At 42.7% G+C, this 27,002-nt stretch overlaps 1 protein-coding gene and 1 long non-coding RNA gene across 2 annotated transcripts in view; one reads left to right on the plus strand and one right to left on the minus strand.

Moving 5' to 3' along the window:
* TNFSF8 (TNF superfamily member 8) overlaps positions 1-18,349 on the minus strand; it is a 32,463-nt gene extending 14,114 nt beyond the window's left edge. The window contains exons 1-2 of the mRNA XM_049895130.1: positions 17,900-18,349; positions 7,487-7,529 (exon numbers count right to left, since the gene is read on the minus strand). Coding sequence (XP_049751087.1) covers positions 7,487-7,529; positions 17,900-18,094 — 238 coding nt within the window. The 5' untranslated portion in view covers positions 18,095-18,349. The remainder of the gene's footprint in view (positions 1-7,486; positions 7,530-17,899) is intronic.
* The window catches only part of LOC126082568 (uncharacterized), a 68,309-nt gene continuing 49,678 nt past the window's right edge, over positions 8,372-27,002 (plus strand). Inside the window, exons 1-2 of the long non-coding RNA XR_007518578.1 lie at positions 8,372-8,677; positions 8,877-8,950. This is a non-coding gene — a long non-coding RNA (uncharacterized LOC126082568). The remainder of the gene's footprint in view (positions 8,678-8,876; positions 8,951-27,002) is intronic.

A 27,002-nucleotide genomic window follows, 5' to 3' on the forward strand; every position in this document is an offset into this window, starting at 1 on the left:
GATTTTCTGGAGCAGCTCAAGTCCTGCATAGTTTGGTCTTGGATGTATCTCTGGACCATGTGGTGTCACTCCCTCTGACAGAGTCAGTGTCACTTGGTGTGGTCTGCACCCACCTGTATCCCCCTAGTGATACCATGTCATTCCACACCTCATCTGGTGCCCTTGGACTTGTGCCCCTGGGCAAGGGCCACCCCCCATGCGTCTGTTCAAATGGTTTCAATTTGACCATTTCCTTGATGCCACTAGGTCAACTAGTGATGGAGACGTGAACTCCAGAATTGGTCTTTTGTCAAACAAAGGACAACTTGGTGACCCTGGATTTACAAAGAGCGTTTAGGGAATACCCACTCCAGTATGAAGCACGTAGAAGTTGATTAGTAAATACAAATTGAGATCAAGTTGGAATTTGTTTCAATTCTCTGAAGGTTCCTTTGGAGTTTTGTGTCTTTTCAATACTGGTGGGAGAAAGATGTGGCAGTCTGCTTCCATAGAGATTTACAGCCTTGGAAACCCTATAGGGTCGCTATGAGTAGGAATTGACTTGATGGCAGCAGGGGTTTCAATACTGACCTGTTGGAATTAACTTATACCAAATGCAGGTTGAATTGCCATTATTGGGGGGTATTTAAGAAGCAGTTTTAAAGTGTGTAATTTAAAAGGAAAGATGAGTCTGGTGTCATATGGGAAACTCTGCTAACATTTTAAATAACTTTTTGAAAATATCTCCTAAGCTATTCTCGATGCAGGAGTATGGTGGCACATTTAGAAAGCTGGGCTTGGGAATCAGACAGACGGGTTCAAATCACATCTCTGCCACTTACTAGCTGTGTGGCCTTGCACTTGTCACTCAGCCTCTTTGAGTTGTCCTTCCCCCTTTTCAATAATAATATGTACTTTGACGGGTTGCTGGGAGAATTAAATGAGATAATGCGTAACAAGAAGCCTGGTGTCTACCACATAAAATATACTAAATAACGGTTGGCTCGTATTCCCTGGTCCAGAGTTTGCACTGCTTGGATTAGGAATTTAAGCCAACACATGTGGAGTCCAGAGAGTTGACTGAAATAAACAATTAAACTAGTTCGAGGATTAGGCCAACCTTCCTTTCCTTCCTTCCTCCTTTCTTTCTTTTTCTTTCCCCAGAGCATTTGAAATGTGGGGAACTCTTAGATTGTCTCTGAATTCAGAGACTTGTGACCTGCATGTGCTAAATTCAAGTATAAAATTTCACACACATCTCAGCCCTCCAAATGTTTTGCTTCCTTTTTCTTTTCTCTCTTTTCCTCTCCTCCCTTCTCTTCTCCTTTCCTCCCCTCTCCTCTCTGTGGCAAGGGTGGGGCGCTTAGGTGAAGATGGCTTTCGCACTCTGGATGCCTCCTCGTGACCCGATTTCATCTTATTCCTAGAGGCTCATTTTCTAGTTTATTTCTTATAGAGAGATCCTGCGTTCTCTCAGCTCTGACGAAAGAGAAAGACAGTGAGTTTAAGGGTGGGTTTTGAACGATGTAAGTGTGTTTAAAGTAAATAGAGTACAGGTAGGCCTGTACCTACCTGAAAAGCAATTTACGCCCTGAGTAGGAGCACTCCCCCTTACTAGAGCTGGGCAATCTAGATACAAATCAGCCCACCTGATAGAAGCGAGGTCTCTGCTAGTTTTCTGTCTTTCTAAGGGAAGGAGGAGGGGGGCTGCTGCTCTTCCTCATTCCTCTCCTGTCACCAATATGGTACCTGGGGGGGACTTTAACCACTGGAATCATAGCCATGAAAAATCACGATAGCTGGGGATTGGTGAATATCCAGTCTATGTAGCTTAGTTGCTTTACCTTCAATGGCCGCTTCTATTGTTTCTATGGGAATCGGTTCACCAGGTAAGATTAGCAACTCAACCTCACTTGGCCTTCTCTGATGGCGCTATATATATATATATATATATATATATATTTTTTTTTTAAGTAGGAGGATGAGAGAGAGGAAAAAAGCCTGCCAAGTTACATAAGAATTACAAAATCCTGGAATGGTAAAATGGTTGGAGAATCCTAAGATATTGGTTTGATTCATGGAATGTTATACTCATAGCAAAATCCATGCCAGGGCTAGGTCATCTGGCTTGCCCCCGCCTTTTCCTTCATGTTAGAAATGGGAAACCAAAGATACTGCGAGAGAAAGTACATTGCTTCAAGTCCCTGAGGCCCACGACTGGAATGCAGGTGAGCTTCAAATTCCAGTCCAGTTCTCTGCCTTTGGGACCATGCCTTCAACTGGAGACTGAATTCAAGGGAGGGTGAGAAACACGCTGACAGGGCTGTCAGGACCCACACACGGCATATCTACTGTTTCAACTTCCTCGGGGCCTCTAGGGTGAGGGCAGTAGTGGGTCAGTGGAAGAATTCTCACCTTTTGTGAAGGAGATGTGGGTTTGATTCCCAGCCAATATGCCTCATGCACAACCACCGTCTGCCTGTTAGTGGAGGCTGCATGTTTTTATGATGCTGAACAGGTTTCAGAGGAATTTCCAGACTAGGAGGACAGGCTAGAAGAAAGGCCTGGGGACCTGCTTCCAAAAATCAGCCAGTGAGAACCCTCTGGGTCACAACAGCCCAATCCCTTCGTGCATGGGTTTGCCATGAGTTGGGGGCCAACCTGAAGGCAGCTAACAACAACGGGCCTCTAGGGACCCCTGGGATATTGGAGGCTGCACAACATTCCCGGGAAGGGTGAAAAACTCTTTTAGCTGGCAGACAGCGGGGAAGAAGTCATCCAGGGTGACATAGCTCTTTGGCTGAGAAGCTGGGGCTTCAACTCAGCTTCTAGATCCTCTACCATGGACCTTTCTTCCTCTACCACTCCACCTCCCACACAAACCCATGTGCGCGGTCGCCCTAATGGCCCTCTGCCCCCGCACTTGATAGCAGAGTACGCTGCATAGACATGAAAAGGAACAGCGGGGGAGCAGGTGCAGAGCAAGTGATAAAGAGTGTTGGAATGATCCTTAGATGTGGAGAGCTGCAAGGGCCACTGGCAGGAAGCACAGCACTGAGTTTCCTATGTGTCTGACCATAGGATCCTGGCTAAGCATAAAGGCCTTCAAAGTGGGACTCCTTACTTGCTGTGAAATCTTAGGCAAGCTGGTAAACCTCTCTGCTTTGATTTCCTTACCTATAAAATGAGGACAATAATTATCTTTAGGGAGTTATTGTGAGAAATAAATGAGTGGACTACAAACCACTCAGCACAGTGCTGGGCACACGGTAAATGTCCCACCTATGTTACTTATTTTCACTCTGCCAGATGCTCATACATACGTAGTGAGGGAAGAAAGAAAGCTATCTTAAAAAGTTGACTACAGAATTCCTCTACCGGCCATAAGAACTGTTATTTGGTTGGTGGGGTATTTTGTTATGAAAGGGTCCCGGGCCTATTGGAATGAGACCAAGAAACCAGACTCATTCCGCAAAATAAAATCAGTAACATTTGAATTTCTGCAGAGTTTATGAAGAGAGATGGGAGGGAGGCTTGTCTATGGGAGAAGAAGGCCATAAAAACAGGTAGGAAGGAGAGCAGGTCAGCACACATGGCAGAGGGGGAGGAGGGATGTCCCTGTGGCTGCAGTGGCTGAGGCCATACAAGTACAGAGGGGCCTGATGTTCAATTCTACCTGTGTGCTGGGCTGCATGGGGAATGTAGTGCCCTCTTCTTTACAGACCCTATACCCTTCTGTATACTGACTGCTACACACAAATTTTGGGTGAGTTGCATCTCTGGGGAAATCAAGGCAAAGGTGGATCCACTCTCACAAATGCATGTGAGATTCAAAATTTGGTGGAAGCAGAAGATTGGAACACGAAGGAACCAGGAGGAGCATAAGTCTCTCTTTCTCCTCACCCTCCTTGGTTTCCCACCAAATATGGGATGGGATTTTTTTTTTTTTAGAGACCCCTTATTTGAATATAAAAGAACAGAGTGGACCCTGTGCCCGAAGGATGTAGGCTCAGCCAGGCGGCAGGCATGGGTGATCTTTGCTGCCCCATTTCATCCTCACCAAAGCTCCATGAAGGAGTCCTTAGCTCCACTTTCTAGATGAGGAAAATTGGACCGCAAGAGGAGAAGGGTGTGGTGAAAGGACCTCCTACCAGCAGCACCTTTCCTGACTCACAGCACTGACTGAACCCCTGAAATGGTCCGAGGAAGCTTAAGCTCAATGGAGTGACTGTGAGGTGATAGTCTACCATGGGTCCTTCTAGTTGGGAACGGGAGGCTTCTGTTAGGACTCAGAAATCCCTTCATTACCAAAAGGCTTGGCTTCCTGTGGTTTCCCTGCAGCTCAGTGTCATCCCGTGTTGTTGCTTTGGTGTGTGTATATGGCCCCAGGCTCTGGGCTGCTGGTGGCTTCCTGCTGATGCGCAGAAGACTTCCATCAGCCAGTGGCAGAGGGTTCTCTGGGAGGTTTCTGGCTTCCGGCCTTGTCTGTCCTAGTGACAAACCACATGCTATCTCTGGAGTGTCCTCTCATGAGTATCTGTGAGATGATTCATCGCCACTCTGTATGTCTTGCAATGGCTTTTCCAAAAGGGGCACTTTGCTGCTGTTTAAGGTGGGCTTGCTGGGGAATGAGGCTATGGCTTCATATTTCCTTAGGATTATTGTTGAGGCTCTTTCCTTCTATATTTACAGATTGGATATGAGAATGATAGTATCATAAAGTGTCCAAGCTGGAAGGGGCCTTCTAGTTCATTTAGTACATTGCTGTTATGTTACAAATGTAGCCTAGAGAGGAGAAAAGACTTGCCCAAAGAGACATAGCCTGCTGATGTTGAAGTCAGTTCTGGAACCAGGTCTTGCTCTAAGTTCATATTCTGACCACTTTATCCTGTGACAGTAGACCTGCTAGTTTGCATTTTGCTGAGCTATGAGAAAGGCAGGCTTGCATTAAAGGAGGAGAAAGTCAGGAACACACAGCAGGTCACCGGTATCTCATGGCGCAGAAGCATTTCATGCTAGGGAATAGGGAGGAGCCCCGGAGTCTGATCCTTGCCTTGCTGCCAGCTCCTCATCTGCCCTTAGATAAGTCATCTTGATGTGTTGCACCTCGGCTCTGCATCAACAAATAATGAATACTAGTCTCCAGACTGCTCCCTCACAGCACTGAAGCTAAGATCAACCAAATGAAGGTGTGGGAGGGTCTTTAACAAAAATTCTCAGTCCTGCCGGGGATTATTAACCACATTTTTTTTTTTTTTTTAAATCTGGTTGTGGAAACATTGGATTGCAAATTGAGATTGGTTTTGGGTGGAGTTTGTATTCTTCTACTCACAGTCATGGCCCAGCTACATAAAATTATAGATATCAGATAGCAAGGGACCCTACATGTGATCTAGTCCATAGTTCCCAAAATTTTGAAAGTCACAGACCAAAGAAATTTCCCCCCAAAATGAACATTCCAGGACCACTACAGAGTGGGCAGCTTTTTAATTTGCCTATTGTGACCGTGAAAACAAAACAACTATGACAAAAAGCAATCCAACTGAACTCCCATCTATATCAACTTTATGTTATAAAAGAAAGGACATTTTAACACCAAGTAATATAGGATAGGAAGGACATACTCTCAGAGGAAAGGAGTGCCCCTATATTAAAAAAACCAGTTATGTGAAAAAGGGGCTATCTTGTCCTTCTTTTTCCCACCCCACTCTGGGCTGGTGAAAACTTTGTTATAGCGCCAGCACCACCAGCTAGAATGGCACCCACGATTGAAGTCCTCTACTGGTGAGAGAACTGGGATCCAGAGTGGCTGAGGTCTTATTACTTAATCAAAATGATCCTTGCGATTGTGATCATGGTTATGTTAAAGGTCACCACGCCCTCTCAAAAAATGTAAAGCTCCTGTCTCACTTAGAGAATCTGGGTGGAGATGGTGGTGAAATGGTAGGAGTTGGAGGGGGGGAATTTACATTTATTCAGTCTGTTTTGCTTCACTCAAGGCTCCATATGAACGCGCGTTACATGTTTAACTCACTCATCTGACTCCAAAGCCTGTACTGTTTCCACTACAGGAGCTGATAAACTCTGGGCTGTGGGCCAAATCCAGCCTTCTATCTCTCTCTCTAAATAAAGTTTTTTTGAAACACAGCCATGCTCATTCATTCACATATAGTCTATGATGGTTTAGCATCACAGTGGCAGTGTTGAGTAGTTGTGACTGAGACCTCACGGCCCATAAAGCCTGAAATATTTACTCTCTGGCCCTTTACAGAAAAAGTTTGCTGATCTCTGCTTTATACAATGTTCCTTTTTACATTAATGTGATTGTCTACCCGGGAGTTATCGGAGCGAGGTGACATGCTAAGTAATTAATTGTTGGTGAAGCTGTGATTCTTAATCTACCTTGGAAGATAGAGAATCCCTCTCTGTTTGGGGCCTTTTGTGCCTGCTTTCTGAGTCTCTCTGTCTGACAGACAGCAGGAAAGGCATGGCAACGGTACCCTGAAGGAAAACTCAGTGTGATGTGCTGATATGAGGAGCTGTGTCCAGATACCTATGCCTTCTTGTCCTAAGGATGTTCTGGTGTCTCTAACTGGGGCCTATGATGACCCATCCCTTCTCCTTTACTTTTTTCCTTGGAGTTGTCTGATTATACAGTGATGTTTGCTGTTCAGGTTCTAAGGATTAGAGGGCTAAAATGAGGTTAATGTTCTTGGGTGGAAAGAATGCTGAATTAAAAATGAGGACATCTGGATTCTAGGTTTGGTTCTGTATGACCTTGGACCAGACACTTTCCCTCTCTGGACCTGACTCTTCCTCCTCCGTACAGTGAAAACATGAATCAGAGGATCTCAAAGTTTTCATCTTCAAGGCTAACTGAATTCTGCAGGTCACCTCTCTGGGGCTACTGGAGACAATGCGTTCACTGGTGACTTCAGTGATTGGAAATGTGTGTGGGGGTGGTGAGAAGGATGTCAGTTTGCACAAGTCCTAGACTTCATTAGGCATGTTGGCTATTACCAGTTATTTGGTGATTATGACGTGCTAGTTGTCATGCCAAGAAATTTACGAACGAGATCTGATTGGCTTCTCCAATATGTTCGGGGGGTGGATGTTATTATCCCCATTTCATAGATGAGAAGCGGAGGCTCTAAGGTGACAAGTAGAGCCAAGATTTATACCCATATTTGCCCAACTGTAGATTTAAAGCTCTTAACATTGTGCTACTTTGCATTCCTGTCAGTTCTCATGCGATATCCTTTGCCTCAGGTAGGAGTTTTCATTAGTGGGAGGGTCACATTCTGGTGGGAGACTGGTGGGGACAAGAGTATTGATCAGGAGCCACTCAGATGAATCTAGATGCATCAGCTTAGCCCTGAGGCTGTCCCCCTCCCCTGCTTTACTGTTGGGCACTCTCATAGTGTTTCCAGTTACTAATTAGGTGCCACACCTTATGACATCATCTGTGTGATTCACTACACAGTTATTCCTAATTCCAAGGTCTTACCTCCTTTAAGGGGGGCGTTGTCAGGTGGGTTGGAAATGGAGTCCTGGAAGAGAAAAAAGAAGCAACATGAGAATGACGTCGTATCCCAACACCCCAGTACCGTCGAGTCGATTCCGACTCATAGCGACCCGATAAGACAGAGTAGAACTGCCCCATAGAGTTTCCAAGGAGTTGTATAATACATTAGTTATCGTCAATGTACTACACAATTTAGAATTCACCTTCAATCTGACTCTTAAGTTTTAAAAATGAATTCACTGATGTAGTTTACCAAGGGCTTTCTTACCCATTTCCTTGACTATCTGCCTATCAGAAATGCAAGGCAAGGATTATTGTTCACATTTCACAGGTGAGGAACCCGGGGCTGAGAGAGGTTAAGTGACTGTCCCAAGGTGACACGGCACATTTATGGCAGCTCAGGGACCAGAAAATGGGATTCTTAACCCCTAGTCCATTGCCTTTTCCCCTCCACGTGTGTTTTTCTCTCTTCAGTCAACATAACAATCGGGAGTAGTGTATAAATGTATGTGTGGGTTTTTTCCACACTTGATTCATCAAACAGTAAAAGCATGTTGTAAATATACTTGGGAAAGTACATCTCTATCTTTCCTGTGGTTGGAAATTCTAAATTAATTGAATGTTTATATGTCAAACATTGTGAGTATATCATAAATTGTATATACATATATATGTTTGTATATATGTATTTAAATATAACATTGTGAGAGTATCATAAATAATAAAATTGGGCCCTTGCACTTTTGGATGTATTACAGGTTTATATTTTAATATAATATATACATATTTATCAGTATAAAATATTATAAATAATATACCTGTATATATTTATATACTATAAAACATTCCATTATTTATTATATAATAAACACACATAAATAACTAACTGTTTATACAAATAAGTAAGGGGGTTGATAGAAACACATTGTCTTCCAAAAGAAGTGGCTCCCAGGTGGGGCATTGGAGGGGATTAAAGGAAGGTCCGGTTCAGGTGGTCTGAGCAAGACGGAAACCAGAGAAGACTGGAGCACAGCTCTCCCCCAGCAAATGTCTTCAGTGACCAACTTCCTGACCCCTCTCCTCTCTCCTGTCCCAGCCATGGAGACACTCCTCAGATATCTCCAATGAGGAATGAAGGAATGAAGTATTTTATTCATCTGTTGATCTGCCCAGGTTAGAATCCCCTATAGTGTGCTGAATTTAAATATCAATGAAGACTTAAAGAGGTGTGAGCATTTACATGGACTAAACAGCTTTCCAAACGCTACCAAAGCAAGCAGGCAGCAGCTGCCCGCATATTATTTTCTTAGTGTTTTATATGAACACCTAGGACCATCTTGAGTTCCCTTTTTTTATTCTACCATCTCCCTAGGAGCTGTGTCCTTTGCCTTCCACCAAAGGAGACATACATGGATCTCTTCTCCAGCCCAAGTGGGTGGTCATGAGGTAAGAAAGACTGCTAGAGGCAGAACCCCAACATAGCACTGCTCTGGAGATCCCAGGGAAGTCAGTTTAAACTTTTGGGCCTAAGCTTTTCAGGAGATGGGAGATGGACTTGACCTGTAAGTTTCTTCGGTCTCGTCTCTAATATTTTATGATTTTGCTTTAGTTGCGATCCACTTAACGTAACTGTGCTGTACCTTTGTGGTCTCTCAATTATACATGCAGCTTATAGGAAAAATTGACATCACAAAATTCCCCTTCATGTTGCCTCTGTATGACAACAAACAGCACTTAGAAATAATAAACACCTAATTTACTGCCAACATGACCACTGATTTGTGTGACGTGTGAATGCACAAAGAACAAACATTTACATTTAAATGTGGTGCGAAGATTGTTGAATCTGTTAGGTGCCTAGGGACATGTCCAGGGACAATGAGAGAATGCTACAACAGCCAATTCCAGTGGAGCCATCCCAGAGGCCAATAGCTAATAGCTATTGGGGAATTACCAGAGAATCATTCATTCAGCACACATTGAATAAGCACCTGGTGTGCAGTGGGTGGTGGGTGTGCCAGCCATGGCATTAGTAATTGGAAGACATCTTGGTGGGTTTTATGGTTTAGTAGGGGAGGCAGTCATTGAAAAATACAAACAAATATATATAGTACTTCGTAAACTTTAACATGCATATAAATCACCTGGGAATCTTGTTAAAATGCAAATTCTGATTCAGTAGGTTTGAGCGGATTTTGAGAGTCTATTTTCTTTATTTCTAACAAGGTCCTGAATGATGCTGATGGTCCATAGACCATACTTTGAGTAGCAAGGTTATAAGAGATAATATCAGGTAGGAAGGACTAATTTATACTGGGGTTGGGGAAAGCCTCTCCCTGTCATTTGAGTGATTTCTGGTTTCCTAACTTCAGACAAAAAAAAAAAAAAAAAAAACCCAGTGCCCTCGACTTCAGACAGGTGGATGTCAAAAAAAAAGTATCTTGGTTCGGGAGAGTATCTTGATACTTCAGTCTTCTCCAGTGCTCCAGGGAATACAAAATAGAGGTGTGCTATGCCTATTTTTGAAGTCCTGTAGGGGTGAGTTCTCCACAGCTTTCCCTGGCTGCCCATGTGGACAAGAATCATAGAATCGAACCCAGAGAGGGACTTAGACTTCTTTCAGTCCAACAAGCTAATTATACAGGGGAGGAAACCGAGGCTCTCGTGAGTCAGTGCCTGAAATTCCCCAGCGTTCTTTCCACTACCCGGGAAAGAGGCCATCTTCAGAGGCTAAGGATAGAAAAATTCATTCTCTTTTTTGATTAGCAGTCCTTGCATTTGGGGGTGGAGAAGTAGGGTATAAAGAGATGATGACTGTTAAAATTTGCTGAGGACTGTTTCATGTCCTAGGCACCATGCTAAGTGCCACCTAGCAACTCCTTGGACATGGTATTTCCCAGCCCTAGAATTCCCTCGCAAATCTTGCCTGGGGATTTGGGTCCTGGCTGGGAAAATGCAAACCATCATGCTCAGCAGCTTGGCTTTGAGTAAGGAAGGACATGGGCTAGACACAGACACAAGCAAATAGACCCTCTTAACTTGATGGCTGCTAACCAAAAGGTTGGCAGTTCGAATTCACCAGGCGCTCCTTGGAAACCCTATCGGGTAGTTCTACCCTGTCTTATAGGGTCGCTAGGAGTTGGAATCTACTCGAGGGCAACAGGTTTTTTTTTTTTTTTTTTTTTAACTTGATGTTCCTGGCTCCATCGTGTAGCTCAGGACACCTCATTCCCATGGTTACCAACCAACTACAGTTCCATCTGTTTTTTATTTAAGATGTGCTTCCGCCTTTTGCAGACTCAGTGAGTATTGATGGGTATCCCTGACAATAAAAAACACCCTTCCTCTGTATGGAGGGAGGAACAGTTAGATTCAACCTGTTCTTCCCCAGGTGAAACCACACAAGTCCAATCATCTTCTCTGCCTAGGGCTGTTCCTTCTCTCCTTTAATCACTGTGATTAGAGGGGTAATAATTAGAAGGCCACTGGGTCATTGTGGGTATAATAAGATATTGTATATAAAGTGTTAGTAAGTGCTTGAAAATGGTAGCAATTTTGGATACTACCTTAACCATAATGCTGTGCTTAATTTGTTCTAATATTTTGAAAGGCTCATGTCTTTTCACAGAACAATAATGTGCAGAGGCTCCCCAATTTGCTCTTGCCAAAAGATGCCCCCTTTGGTTGAAAATTTTCAAAGGCATCTAATGTCTGGAATATCTCAGGAGAAATTCCATATCCCCTTCCTCACTGGCCTCACCATTGTCTTGTAAGCTGGGTTCTGAGTCATGGCCCATGAATGCTTTTGTCAGGGATGCCTCTTCTATTTTTAAGCTATCATGTATTAAGCACTTAAGGAGAGTTGCTCCTGGGGTTGCAGGCATTATATGCCTTATCTCATTTGGTAGTTGCCTTGACCCCAAGACTGAGGAATTGACTAAGACTTAGAGGAGTGACATGATTGGACAAGGTCTTAGGCTTTGCATTTCTGATGATTTCTAGGTGATGCCAATGCTGCTGGGCCATGGGCCAGCCACCCTTTGGGTCACCAGGGCTTAAACATCACTCAGGGGGCAGCAAGAACATCTGAAGTCTTCCTTCCCCAAGAGATGGCTACAGGGGGCTGAATGTGGAGTTGGGCTCAGATAGGGGTTTAGAAAATCTCCTTCCTGGTCCAAAGGTGGGGTGGCATTTTGTCCACACAGCCTCCTCTATCAATGATTCTTGCCACCTTGTTCTACTTCCTGCTATTCCCCCGTACTATCTGGACTGACCTCCATTGTGACCCCACCATTATTCTCCTCACACCTGGGTTTGCCTTGCTTCTAGAGCTGTGCCTCTGCTCACTTCTTTGCTTCAGCTGGAATGCTCTGCCTCATCACTTGTACCTGTTACCATCCTCCCACTGGACAGCTCCTCTCTACAGAAGAATGCTTGCTGATAAATGTAGAAATAATGAGATAATCATCATTAATCAACCCCCAGTACGTTAATAGATTCAGACAAGGATTGCCAAACCATTGAGGGAAGGGTATTTATGTCTTCAAAGCATTAATCTATAGATCGCTTATTAAAAAGAAAGAAAAAATGTTTTATAAAAGAGCTATCCAGCAGTCATCACCTTATTCAGGTGACTAAACATATCACCGATAATGGGACAACCTGACATATGCCTCTAGCTGTGACACAATAAGAAGTGTATAATATTACCTGCGTACCATTCTTTCCAAAGATGTTTCATCTGAATATAATTGTAAGGATATACTAAGACAAATGCAGAATGTGAAACATTCCGTAACAGAACTAGCCTGGACCCCTCAAAACAGCCATTGTCATGAAAAACAGCCAAAAAAGGACAGGGAGATTGCCAAACCAGTGCTTCCCAAAGTTTAATGTGCATGAAAATCACATGAGTGTCTTGTTAAAGGCAGATTTGGATTTAGTAGGTGTTTATAGATTGAATTGTGTCCCCCCAATAATATGCATTGTAAATCCTAACCCCTATACCTGTGGATGTAATCCCATTTGGGAACAGGGTTGTCTTTGTTATGTTAATTAGGCTATATCAGTGTAGGGTCTGTTTTAAGCCAATCACTTCTGAAATAAAAAAGAGAACAGGGAAGACTGACACTATCTGAAGGTGACAGACCGTCTACAAGCCCAGGAACTCCAAGAATGGCTGGCTAGAGAAGCTGAGACAATGATTTTTCCCAAAGCCAACAAAGACAGACGTCCCCTAGAACTGGTGCCCTGTATTCGGACCCCTAGCCTCCTGAACTGTGAGAAAATAGATGTCTGTTTGTTAAACCACCGCTTGTAGTATTTCTGTTGTAGCAGCATTAAGAAACCAAGACAGTAGGTCTGGGGTGGAGTTTGAGATTTTGCATTTCTAACCATCCTTTAAATACTAACATTCTAGATTCAGACATAACTAAATGCAGTGTGTCAACCTAGATCAGCTTCTGGATGCCAAAATAAAGCAAAGCAAAACAAAATAAACAAAAAGCTGTAAAAGACATTTTCAAGCAAATGGTGAAATTTAAATGGAGCTATTATTAAATGAATGTTAACTCTCTTAGCTAACAATAAGGGCATCAGGATATGGGTGCTAAAGTATATGAGGATGAAGAGTCATGCTATCTGCAACTTATTTTTATATTTGTATATTGTATATAGAGAGAGCACAAATAGGGCAAAAGGTTAACACTGAGTGAATCTAAGTGAAAGGCTATGTGGGTTTTCATCATCCTACTTTTCAGTAGGTTTGAAATTTTTCAAAATAAAACTTTGGGCATAAAAAGTGATTCTTCTAATTCTTGGAGTCCTGGCTTCTGTTCCTGCACTTCTGCAAACCCCTACCTCATCCCACGTAAAGATTTCCTCCGTCTCTTCTGATCTGTGGCATTCTGTGCCATCTGTCTGGAGCTCAAGCCCTTGTGTTTGGACCTCATCTCCTCAAACTGACAGAGTTCCCAGAAGACAGGAGTCCTGCCAAGCCTGCCTGGGCCCCCCTCACAGCTCAGCACAGAGCTTGCTCCTGAGAATATTCTCAGGAAACGTTTTTTGGATTGATAAATGGAATGAATGCTAGGTGGAGAGAGTAATTTGGGTAGAGGCAAGAATTACAAGGCGTTTCAACTCACCCACATATGCATCTGGGCTTAACAACAAACACGAAATCACATCACGATCACCAGCAATCACCACCCCCCTAAACAGGTGCTCAGCTCGTTGTTGGTGGGAAGGTAGAATGGTATTGTGAGAATAAATGAAAATTGCCTTTTCTTTGTTTATAAAGTGAAAAGAGACAGCTTCTTTCTCTTCTCTGGAAAGATATCCTTGAAAACATAATGACCCTGAGCCCTTGCTCTAAACTTTTGGAATGCACATGGATCCCTCCAGGGACCAAATCAGCCCAGTTTCCAGTTTTTCAATGGAGAGGTGCCTCCAAGGTTGAGAACCTTATAAGAAACAAACAAAACAGCTGCCATTGAATGGACTCTGACTCATGGTGACTCCCATGTGTGTCAGAGTAAAGCTGTGTTCCAAAGGGTTTTCAATGGCTCATTTTTTAGCAAGTAGATCGCCAGGCCTTTCTTCTGAGGTGTACTCGTACCGTACCTCAAAACTTTCCGTTAGCAGTGAAGCATGCTAACTGTTCACATCACCCAGGAACTCCACAGAATCAATCTAGAAGCCTATCTTGTTGTGTAACCTTTTATCTCTCCAGGACATAAGCGACATTTTATTTTATTTTTTTCTTTTGCTTTGCTGTGTAAGTTGGGTGACATTTCCTCCTGACTATCTAGTCTCTTGTGGCTTACCTATATGCGTGTACTGTTGTGCTTACTCAATAATAAATCAATTTTCTTTCTTTCTGTAGTTAAGTGAGAGAAGTCTCTTTGTTGGTAGGGGTTTTACTTCTCCGACAGTACAGTTCCTTTGGACTCTGAATGGCAATATTTATTGAAATGAAAATCTACATTCCATTCCCTTCACTGGAATTTATCCCACAGATATACTCACAATTGTGTGCTCAGGGAAAAAATTCCAGAGAAAAACATAAGTATCCCTCACTGGGCACAACTAAAATAAATTATGTAGCATCTGTGTAATAGAACTCTATGCAACTCTTCAAAACAATGAGATGGACTTCCATGTATTGACATGAAAAGAGATGCAAGATATACTGTGAAATGAATGAAGTAAGGTACAAAATTGCTGCTTTACTAAAATGATGTGTGTACTATATACTTGCAGGTGCACAAGCGTTTTGGAAGGACATGCAGGAGTCTATCAATGGCGGTTATCTCAGTCAAGAGGGATTGGTGGTTGAATGGGGGAGAGTATGAAAGACTTTTGCTTTTCTTTCCTTTCCCTTGTTGGCTATTTACTTTTCTTAAACTATGTGAATATAGTATTTTATAATTAACAAGTTAAAAGAAAAATACAACCACCACAGAGACTTTAAAGACATCACTAGAAAGTAAGTTCTATAAGTAATGTGAGAGCTGGTATTTTGTTGGTTTTGTTCAGAACTATATCCCTGGCACTTAGAACAATGTCCTGTACACAGCAGATGTTCAATAAGTATTTGAGTTTGAAACCTAAGTTCCTTTTTTTTCTCTCCCAAAGCCTTTGACTTTGGAGTTATTTGTTCTTCAATCTAATTATTAAGGTAACCTTGTTGATTTTCCTACATACACTGCATCTTTTCTCCTTGATACCTTTGCTCACCCTGTTCTATTGGCCAGGAGCACCCTCTCCTCTGATGTCACTTCTTCACCTGTTTGAAATTGTAAGCATTTCTCAAGCCAACCCAAAACTCCAATCTCCAGTGACATTTTTGTTAAATGTGCCTGGATAACTCTCTCTCCCTAACTTGTGATCACAAGGAAGCCTACCTTCCATCATCGTCACCTATCATAGGTGTATATTGTTTTAAATGTTGCCTGAGTATGTGTCTTTTGATCTAGAATTGTGACTTCTTAGGCCAGTAAAACCATTCTCATTGTTTTCCACTGCTGCCCCCATTCACAGCTAGGACAACCTCATGCACAGTGTTATGAGGCCATCAACCTATTCTATTTTTAATAATGGGAATGTGAGTGTAAGTTCTTTATGTCTTTCCCATTGATTTCTTTCCCAGAGGTCCTGTTAGAACCTTTTCACTTGTCTAAGTTCTACCTGTCCTAAAGCCAGCCTATGTTCTTTTTACCTGTACAAAGTCTTCCCTGATAGCTCAAGCTCAAGGGAATAACTCTCTTTTTAGTTATTACAACAGTTAATGTCTGAAAAATTTATTGGAAATTATATGTGTAAAGCACTTAGCATTTAATATCACTATTACTTTTGATATTACAGGCCTTAGCTTTTAAGCAATTAACTGGTTTTTCACAGGATAGGAAATCACAGCACATGAAACCATGTAATTAGATTGTGAAGCGAGTCCTTTCATATCTGACACGAGGGGTAGGTAAGACAAAGAAGCAGATGCACAAGAAGAAAACGGTCCCAAAAGTAGAGTGAGAAAAAAGTTTCTTGACGCTCTGTGGCTGTATTGGCAAAGGGAACAATCAAGCAGTCTTGAGTCTATCACTTTCTCAGGATGAGACTTAGTTCAAACCTTGTCCCCTCTCTGGTCCTCATTCTCCACATCTAAGAAAATGAGGCAGAAAGATTCGCTTCACTTGTGTCGGCAGGAATCAATTCAACTAAAAGATGGATTTTAATGGGTACCATTCTGGAGCTCTCTCTAGCTTTATATATCATTACCCTCCCCTCTGAACCCTCCTCACCATCCTGATTTTCTCTCTCTCTGACTTTCTTCCTCCCCCTCTTTCTCCATTCCTTCCTTTTTTCCTCCCTCCCTAACTCCCTCCCTTCCTTCTTCCTTTTCTTTTTAGTTCTATCAGCATCGCTTAACTAAAGAACGTCTTAAAAGCTATTTCAGTTTCTTTTCTTCGGCCGTTCCTGTAAGATGACACATCTCTAGTTTACTCTAAACTAGAATTAAAGAAATTGAAGAGCTGCTACACACACACACACACACACACAAAGGTGCCCTAGAATATCTTCAGGAGTATTATACTTAGAAGTAGCTGAGCCTATTAAATTATGGTTTTTAAAAAATTCACTACCTAAATAAAATGTTAACAACTCTGTTTTCTTTCACTTTTACGGAGACGTGAGCTTCAAAGCTTCATTTACATTTCTCAGCTTGATGACACTCAAGAAATGGATCCAAAGCCCTTTAAAGCCGTGTTATTTTTAACGTTTGAAAAGTTATAAAGCATTTGGCCTGAATCAAGTGAAGAAACACAAAACAAATTCTGCGGGATTGTAATACTGTGAAAACTGGGTGCTATGAAGTAACGAAGGCAAGATTTTTCACTTTAGCAAGGTGGGGGAGGGGAGGTGTTACGTTCTTAAAAAAAAAGTTCAGGAACGTTTTAAATGAAGGTTTTGTTTTTAAGAACAGGTAGTTCTTAAATTACCTGTTCTTAAAAACAAAACCTTCATTTAAAACGTTCCTGAACATATATGGTACCAGTGCAGTGTTTTCAATAACATACATACTAGTGAGTTCTCTCTAAACATCAATTTTCTAAAATATGAAGAAACTTCCTCCTTCATCTCATCTTCTATTTCTGGATACAAATCTAAACATTTACTTCAAACAAAGTAAGTGTGCAGAGACAGCTTGACCCTGAACACCGTGTACCTTACAGTTGCTTGCAGTTTTAGTATTCTGAGGAATCTTTGAGGGAACAGGTGTTAAAAACATTTCTGCTTTCTGCCTCTGTGGTCCACGTTTCTTCTGACATTCTAAGCTCATCAGAGCGGTGGCTTGTGAAACTAGCTTTCAGTTCGCCTTGTGGGCTTTAACGTTGAATGCCCAACACTTTAAGGAGTTTGGGCTTTCCTGCTCCTTCGTTGAGAGACTTTGGCCTCTGAAACTTAGCTCTTTGTTAAAAACTCTTGGCAATGGATGAGGCCTCAGAAACCTCAGGAACATTTAGATTGAGTGTATGGAACACTGAAATCTGGTCTCAAGGCCTTGAATACATGATAACAAGTTGTGTAAACATGTCAGATTCCCTTATTGCTTCCTTCCTTGATTACAAGTCTCTGTCTCTAAAGGCCAATAGCTCCCCTCTACTCCTTTGGCTCATGTGAACCTAGAAAGTTTTGAGATAATGGTTCCACAAATGTTTTTCTGAAAAAGCCAGACTGTTTCAGAGAATAAAGTTCCTGTTTCTTTTCTCCCTTTCTCTCCATGATACATGTATGTTGTTTTTGCTCTCAGCGAATCCATTAGTTTGTTCTCAAGGCTCTTTCTGGGGGAAACAACAAAAATCAGAAAGGAAAGGCGAGGAAAAGGAGGCCACTTACCGTTCTCTGAACTACCAAAACCATAATGGTTGCCACAGCAAAGATGAGACACAGTGCCAGGGTGGCTGTGATGAAGTAGAAGTAACTCCGGCTCGTGGTTCCCAAGTGGCTGGCGACGGAGCCTGCTGGCACATGCATGGCTGTGTCTTGAGAAGGGGCCACGCTGTTGAGTGCTTGCTGCAGCCCAGGGTCCATTCTTTATATAGTCTCCCCCACATCACACCTTATCTCTCCTCATCTGAGTCGGTTCTTGGCCCATCTCTGTTCCAAGAAGGATTCTCCCCCTGCATCCTGGATCATGTGACTTGGAAAAAAACCTTCACCGGCTGCCTTGTGAAGAAACTCTTCTCTGGGGGCGTAAGGCAAAAGGCAGCAGCAAGGGTGGGGGAGAGGTTCATTTTTCATCGCCAGGGATTAATTTGAGTGCAGAGAAACTGTAGCTACAGAGAAGGTAGCTGATGTCAGAGGGCGCGTAGGAAAATGACGGTTTCCCTCCCTGTGTGTGTGTGTGTGGTGTGTGTGTGCACGAAGCAACTTCTGTTTCACTTAGACTCAGCCACAAAACGCCTTCCTGCTTGAGAAGCTGTACATTCTCCTCAGCGAGGCCTGCTGCTCGGAAGACCTCCTCAGAGAAGGTCTCTTTGCTGGGGCTGAGGAAGGCCAGGTTCCTTGGACTGCAGTAGGATGACTCAGAAGGGTTCAGTTTGAGAATGTTAACTCCTGGGGAGAACTGGAAACACTTCAAGATATTTGAGAAGGAAAAGCCCTCAGATGTGGAGATTTATCCAAAGGGAGGCAAGCTCCTGGCAGTTTGAAATTTGGGAACAGGTTAAAAGATACTGTCACAGAGCAGGAATCTAGAAACCTTGCTTCTGAACAAAAACTCCCGCAGAGTGTTTTGGAATCTGTTAAACTTGTAGATAAACCGGGGCCTGCCATAAAGCTCATAAAAAGGGGAAGGAATTAGCAGTGGGGGTGAAAGTGGGGAGGTGGTATGGTGTGGAATGTGGTGTGTGTGTGTATGTGGTGTGTATTCTGTGTGGTGTATGCATGTGGTGTACGTGTGGTGTATATGTGGTGCGTGTGTGGTGTATGTGTGGTGTATGTATGTGGTTATATGTGGTGTATGTATGTGGTATATGTGTGGTGTACGTGTGGCTGGTATTATGTAGTGTATGTGTGGTGTATATGTGGTATATGTGTGGTGTATATGTGGTGTATGTGTGGTGTATGTGTGGTGTATATGTGGTGTATGTGTGGTGTATATGTGGTGTATGTGTGGTGTGTGGTGTATGTGTGTGGTGTATGTGTGATTTATGTATGTGGTATATGTGTGGTGTACATGTGGCTGGTATGTATGTAGTGTATGTGTGGTATATATGTGGTGTATGTGTGGTGTATATGTGGTGTATGTGTGGTGTGTGGTGTGTGTGTGGTGTATGTGTGATGTATATATGTGGTGTATGTGTGGTGTATGTATGTGTTATATGTGTTGTGTACGTGTGGCTGGTATTATGTAGTGTATGTGTGGTGTATGTGTGGTGTATGTATGTGGTATATGTGTGGTGTACGTGTGGCTGGTATGTATGTAGTGTATGAGTGGTGTATATGTGGTGTATGTGTGGTGTATATGTGGTGTATGTGTGGTGTATATGTGGTGTATATGTGGTGTATGTGTGTGGTGTACGTGTGGCTGGTATGTATGTAGTGTATGTGTGGTGTATGTATGTGGTATATGTGTGGCTGGTATGTATGTAGTGTATGTGTAGTGTATGTGTGAGGTATGTATGTGGTGTGTGGTTGTGGTGTGTGTGTTGTGCATGTATGTGATGTGTATGTGTGTGCATGTGACTACCACAAATGAACCTCTAGCATAGTGCTAGGAGCTTTACATATATTGCTTTACTCCCTCCTCACCTCCAGCCTCTGAGGCAGATTACATGTTTCCGTTTACAGATGGGAAAAATTGAGGCTCAGAGAGGATACAAACTGCCAGAAACAGTTACACAGTCACAAATGCTGTTCAGTGAAGGAGCTTGGGCACACATCCTCACCGGCTTGGCCAAAGTCCATGCCGTGTTATTCAATCTGAAAACCTGACACCTGGCCTTTCTCAGCCCTATTTCTTATTAGCCTTGGGTCTTTGAACAAGTACTTATGCCCCTCCTTTTTCTCATGGGTAAAATGGGCTAAGGATAGCAGCGTTGACAGTCACCGTGAAGATGAAATGAGATAATGATGTAAAAGTGCTTTGTAAATGGGAATAGACTTGGCAGATGGTGTTAGACCATTCCTGTTAAACACCTCAAGTGGTCCTCTGGACCAAGCCTGGAATTTAGATAGATCCAATAGATAGATTCTCTGGGGAACAGAGCTGTGCCACATATTTGTGGTTACTAATGACTGGATTAGGAATCTCCCTGGTTGACTCTCTATTTCAAAACACCATTTATTTAAAATGTGAATCACTGCCTAGTTGCTGTTTCCAGATGTGCCTGTTTGGAGACTTCATTTGGTATCACCCTGGGAAGTAGCAGATAATTTTTAGTGCTCCTCCCTTTTCTGCTTAATTTTTGGCTACATACATCTCTGAGAGCCATAGCGATCCCAGACCTGCCAAAAGAAATGTTCTGTATCCAAAACCAAGCTTGGATTATTACCACTGCCACCCCCACATAGATCCTAAACTTCTGAGTATCACCTGAGTTAGGTCAGGCTCTAGGAGTTGGTCTGGATGTCTCTTCCCAGTGAATCCATAAAGTCATGGACCCTGGAGATGGAAGGGACATCAAAAAGTGAATTGTTTTCTTTGGCTAAGTAGAATGGTAGGCAGCATACCCATTTGACAGTTGAGGAAGTTGAGATCCCCTTGATCCCAAGTTGGGCTTGGTGTTGGAAGAAGTGGGTGTACACGTTCATTTGGTCTGGTGATTGGAATGAGTAAGCCAGTATTTTCTGGGGGGAGGGGTGCATACTGACTGATTTGGGGAGAAGGCCAAGTCCTCTGGTGGACATGGGCAGTGAGTGAGTTGTGGGGGCTCTTTAATCTGCCCAGAGCTGCTGAGAACAGGCCGTTTCCTCGGCCCTCTGTGTTCAGCCTCTTTGATGAAAGTGGAAAACTTCTAATTATTGAATGGAAGCTGTGGGTGTTGAAAAATAAAGATGCTTTGCTTCAAGTGCTGGTCTTCCTGAAGGCCCAGGGGGCTGAGAAGGGCAGTGGAAAAAAATGTTTGTCTTACAGTTACCAGTTTTGCATACAGTGTAATGTCCTAGGAGGGAAGAGCTGACAAGGGGGAAAATCGCCCTTTGTTTTTACTCAGAACCTTCTGAGGAGTTGAGATTTTCAGATCAGTTTGTTTCTCTAGCAGCTTCTGGGCCAGATTTCATCCCTGTCCATGTGCACTGCTCTACTGATAAACCTTCGATGGTTCCCTATTTCATGCTCTTGCTGGTTTAAACTCCTCTCTGCGTTTCAAGCTCTTCCAGAATCTAGTCTGACCATCTTAGTAGGTCTCATCCCCTGTGCTAACTGGCTTCTTTCTCTCTTCTATTCAGTTACCCAACGTAAGAGTGGAAAGAGCCGTTACAGAGTATCTCGTTGAATGGCTTTCAAATCCTTTCTGGAAGTGAAACTGGATGGAGAGTTTAAAAATGTAAGAAAGTGGAGCTGCTCTGGCTGAAAGAAAGGTGGGACAACAAGAAGAGCTGGGTCCCACCTGCTCAGTCACCTTCTTCTGGCCTAGGGCCATTTGATGATGGAATAAAATTGGAAAACTGATGTAATCCAAACTGCTAATTTCTCAAATCCGGAAACGAGGACACAGGAATGAGAATGGCCTGAGGGAGTGCACACTGGCAGGAATAGAGACAGGCTTAGAAGACTCCTGTGGACATTCTCAGCCCTATTCTGCTAATACTTCCCCTGCGTCCAAGCCTCCTCTCATGTTTTCCTCACCCTTCCATAGCTTCAGATCCTTCCTGTCCTTCCAAGCTCTGCCCACCTGCTTCACCTCCTCCAGGACAGCCTGTCCAGATCTCTTGAGTCCACCAACATCCTCTTTCCAGAACATTCTATCTCCATGCCACATTATCTCACATCTTATGGAATTATCTACTTGTCTTGACTTATAGCTCTCAAGTGTGTGAATATGTGTGAATTTGCCTTCTGTGTGAGAGTCAGAGTCCCACTGAGGGCGGTCTGCATTTTCCCAGTCTTCTGAATACCTGTTTTACTTGGTGTTAGGCCTATGGTCAACCCTCAACAAATGTTTGTCTTAACTTTGTGTTTATGAAAAGAGAAAATTCTAGAAGAGTGGTTTATACAAAGGAATTGTGTGATGGCATGTTTGCCTCTTCTCATCTGCCCCCATTGCCCCATCCTTCTCCAGATGGCTTACCTGGCTGCCCACTGGCCTTTGCATTCCCACATGGCCCTGTGAGCATGACCACCAGCTTCCTGTCAGCCTGTAATTAGTTGCTGAGGTGTGGCTGCAGCACCTGAGGCTCAGTGGACAAACAGTCTCTTATTTCTTCAACTGGGAACACCATTTTGAAGATATGAAGAGGAACCAGTTGTAGGGACACTCATTTTTTCCCCTTATAAGGGACTGCGAGAGCGCTAGCATGCTACTAGTAGTTCTCAAAGCATGGTTCCTGGACCAGGAGCGTCAGCACCGCCTAGGGAATTGGTAGAACTGCAAATTATCAGACCCCACCCCAGACCTACTGAATCAGAGGCTCAGGCTGGGGCCTAGCAATCTGTTTTAACAAGTGCCCTAGGGAATTCTGATGCCTGAAACCATTTGAAAATTATAAGTTTAAGGAAAAAAAAAACAAAACTATCATTAGTTTAAGGAAAAAAACTATCTAACTTCCAGAATGAAACTTCAAGAGATTACCTGGTCTAGACCCTGGACTTTGGGCAGCTGAACTACTCCCCCCATTATGCAGATGATAAAACTGAGGCATAGAGAAGTTATTGTTCAGGGTCGTGTAGCTGGGTTAAGTTGACATGAAGACTAGTTTTTCTGCCCCTTGATTGAGCCCTCTTTCTAACCTGAAATGTGGCTGTAGGATATGAAAATACTATTGCTTATGCAAATGCGGATATATTTGTAATAAATTGGAGATAATTTTACTTATCTACATTTCTCTTGTGGTGATTACTGCTTGTGGTAGAAAAATATTTTTAAGAACTACCGGTGTACATGGAGCCCTTGTGGTGTAATGGTTAAGAGCTCTCGGCTGCTAAACAAAAAGCTAGCAGTTCCAATCCACCAGCTGCTCCTTGGAAACTTTATGGGGCAACTCTACTCTGTCCTCTAGGGTCGCTGTAAGTTGGAATTGACTTGACGGCAATGCGCTTGGTTTTTTTGTTTATTGGTGTATATGAGAGAAGGAGAGACTCCCAGGGTATGTGTAAGCAATAAAACATGCAAGTAAACTAAAGAGCCTCTGTCTTGCTGGGGCTAACTTGAGACACTGGGCATTGGAGTTGGGCCAGAGTGACACTTCACGGAGAGGAGCCAGGGAGGGTAGGTACAGTGGGTGGTAGGGTTAGAGCAGGGGTCAGCAAACTACAGCCCACAGACCAAATCCAGCCAGCTGCCTATTTTTTAAAATAAACTTTTATTAACCATGTCCATTTGCTTATGTATTGTCTATGGCTCTATTTGCACTACGACAACAGGCAAAGTTGAGTAGTTGCAACAGAACCCTCATGGCCTGTGAAGTCTAAAATATTTACAGTGAAACCTGTGAAAGCTGGAACTTGATGGAACTGCCTTGTTTTTCTGGCTCTTGCAACTTTCCACCTTTGACAGGGTACAGTCTTACCACTTTTCCATCGCTCTCTATTAGTGGAAAATATTGGAGTTTTCTTTCTCTGACAGGTTTTTGCTTTACACAGGTTCCAGCTTTTGCAGGTTTTACTGTACTGTTTAACCTTATAAGTCCTGGTTGATGCAGGACAAAAAATAGACTACTTAAGAGGACACAGAAGCTGAAGGATGGGGTGGGGGTGCAGGCAGAAGACATCTGGAAGGTATATAGATAGATACACTTTCAGTATTGGATGTATGTGTGTATATGTATTTAACCCCTGCCTACCTTTTTTTTTTACCTTAAAAAGGAAATCCTGGTGGCATAGTGGTTAAGAGCTATGGCTGCTAACCAAAAGGTTGGCCGTTTGAATCCACCAGGCACTCTTTGGAAACTCCATGAGGCAGTTCTTCTCTGACCTATAGGGTCGCTATGAGTCGGAATTGACTCGATGGCAGTGGGTTATTTTTAAAAAGTTTTGAGGCAACTTACAACAAATGCACAGATGTAGAAGAACTGATACCATTAACACAAGGCAAAATGTAGCAGCCAAGAGAAAAGGTAAAGAGTAAAGTGAAAGTATTAAGAAACTCTGGCTGATGACAACTTCAGCAGTTCAGCACAACATGTATACCTCTGAGCTTCCCGCAAATAGGGCAAAGAAGAAAACACATCAGGTTACAACATGGTCTTTGACTGGTCCTGAAAAGCAGATGAGTTCAAAAGGAGAAATAAACACCTTGCTGCTTGCGTAGGTGCTTTGAAATATTTACATATTCAGAAATGGCAGCTGATAGTCATCTCTGAATTTTAAAGCACACCATTGCAATCAATTGGGATGAGACCCAACCCTAAAAATGAAAACAGTGAAACATTTTAAAAATAAATGTCACTTTATGATTTTCAATGGCCCAGAACTAATGATGAAGTAGGGAATACTAGGAAAGTGGGAGATTAAAAAAAAAAAAAAAAAAAGAGGCATCACTTTCCTGGCCTCAGGGAGCTTCCAGTCCAGTTGAAGGACTACAAAACTTTAATGGTTACATGCTCCTTAAGAACTTCACTGTCATTCAGTAAAAAGAGATGAGTCTTCACTTTTTGCCAAGCTGAGGAAAAGGTCCTTCTATGTCAACATATAATGGACGTGGGAAGATTCCAGATGTATATAGTGAAAGCAGGGTGATGCATTCTATGTTATGTACCCATTGGGCATTTGAAAGCTTGCTCTGGGCTAGGCAAAGCTGATGTAACAATGAGCAAGACAAACATCACCTCTGTCTTCATGAAGCTTACTATCTGGTGGGGAAGATGATCAATTAAAAAAATAGTGATAATTCAATATGATTGACATTAATAACAGATGATTCAGGGTGTTACGAATACACAGAGGGGAAACTCAAGCTGATCTATCACTCTCTAGGGGACTTCCTTGAGGTGAACTCTTGGACTTCTACAGTAGTTTTATGGGTAAGAATTCACCCAAAACTCCTGCTAGTTCATTTCACTCCTTTCCTCTTCCAGTTTAAAATCTTTCACTATATTCCCTTGTCTGCAGATTCCTGCTTGTGTTTCTTTGCCAGGCCTCCCTGACCTGGCCCTAAGCTTTGTTTTCAGCCTTTGCTTCCTTCTCTGACTCTGTCTTTGTGCCTGCAGCATCCCACCTGAGCATAGAATGCCATTTCTTATATCTCTTGCTCTTGCAACTCAACATTTTTTTTTTATAATTTACTGTTCAAATATCATCTGTTCTCTGAGCTCCCACATCCAGCTTTCAGTGAGAAACATATTTTGCTTTTGGTTGTAGGAGTTCATAGCAGGCTACAACTTCTGGTCAATGATGAGTGATAATGATTATTTTTGTGATTACAATAATCACCTACATTTAGTGAGCTCATATTGATTATGTTCCAATCATATTACATTCATGATTTCATTTCACTTTTACAAATAATCTTGACGGTTGCTAGCATTCTCATTTGACGGAAAAGGAAACTGAGGCTTGGAGTTGCAGAATGACTTTTCCAAGGTCTTACTGTTATTAGGAAACCCTGCTGGCGTAGTGGTTAAGAGCTATGGCTTCTAACCAAAAGGTTGGCAGTTCAAATCTACCAGGCCCTCCTTGGAAATTCTATGAGGTGATTCTACTTTGTTCTATAGGGTCTCTATGAGTCGGAATCGATTCAACAGCAATGGGTTTGGTGGTTTTTTTTTTTTTGGTTACTGTTATTAGGTGGGGAAGCTGGGATTCTGACACTGCTCTGCCTGATTTCAGAGCAAGTTGCTGTAACTACCATGTGATTATATTATATATAGTCTAGGTAGCTATTTAAGGCTCTGTCTCCCCACCCAGACTGTAAGCACTTTGAAGACACAGCGCGTTTATTCTTAGAGTAAGTGACTTGCAGATTTCCACAACTAGCCAGTTCCCAATAAATGTTTAAACTGAACATTTACCTAATAAATCCACTATAAATACATAATGTTAAGGAAAAACATTAGTAGTTTTAAGATATATATATATATTTTCATTTTCAGAAATCTCATATTAATGAGGTATGAACAGCCTGTCCCAGGACAGAGGCTCCATATCTGGCCCCCACTCCAGTTCCACCCACTGTAAAGGGTGTCTTATTTTGTGTGTGACTTCAACATACACCAACTAACTTTAAATATAACTCTAGCTCTCTGATATCATTTGCAAATGCAGTATTTCTTCCTTTAACCCTAACCACCAGAGCAAGATCAGATCTTAAAAGTTTAAGGGCATAGGCTTCCAGATAGCCAAGTCTGCTCAAGACTTCAGATGCCAGCTGCAAGGTTGGGAGTCCCCACACCCTCACTTCTCACTTGCTGGCTACAAATTGGGGGGGTCTCTTTTATCTCCTCAGGATATCAGCTATAAGCTTACTGGTCTGTAGATTCCCCTCACTTCTGACCTGCTAACTACAAATTTGGGGATTCTCATCACCTCCTTTGGTTTGATAATTCACTAGAATGACTCACAGAACTCAGGAAAATGCTATATTTATGAACGGAGTTTAATTACAGCAAAAAGGATTCAAATGCAAGGACCTATAGGGTGAGATCTTGGAGGGCTCCCAATGTGGAGCTTTCATGCCTCAGAGAAAGCTCTACTTTTGCCCATACATTTACGTCTATCAACAACCAGGAAGCTCTCTGAACTTCAGTGTCCTGAGCCTTTATTAGGGCCTTCTTACATAGACAGGATTGATCAAATCATTGCCCAATTAGTGGAACCCAACTACCAACTGCCTTTTCCCCT

This window comes from Elephas maximus, chromosome 9 (assembly GCF_024166365.1).
Source record: "Elephas maximus indicus isolate mEleMax1 chromosome 9, mEleMax1 primary haplotype, whole genome shotgun sequence".
Classification (NCBI taxonomy): Eukaryota; Metazoa; Chordata; class Mammalia; order Proboscidea; family Elephantidae; genus Elephas; species Elephas maximus.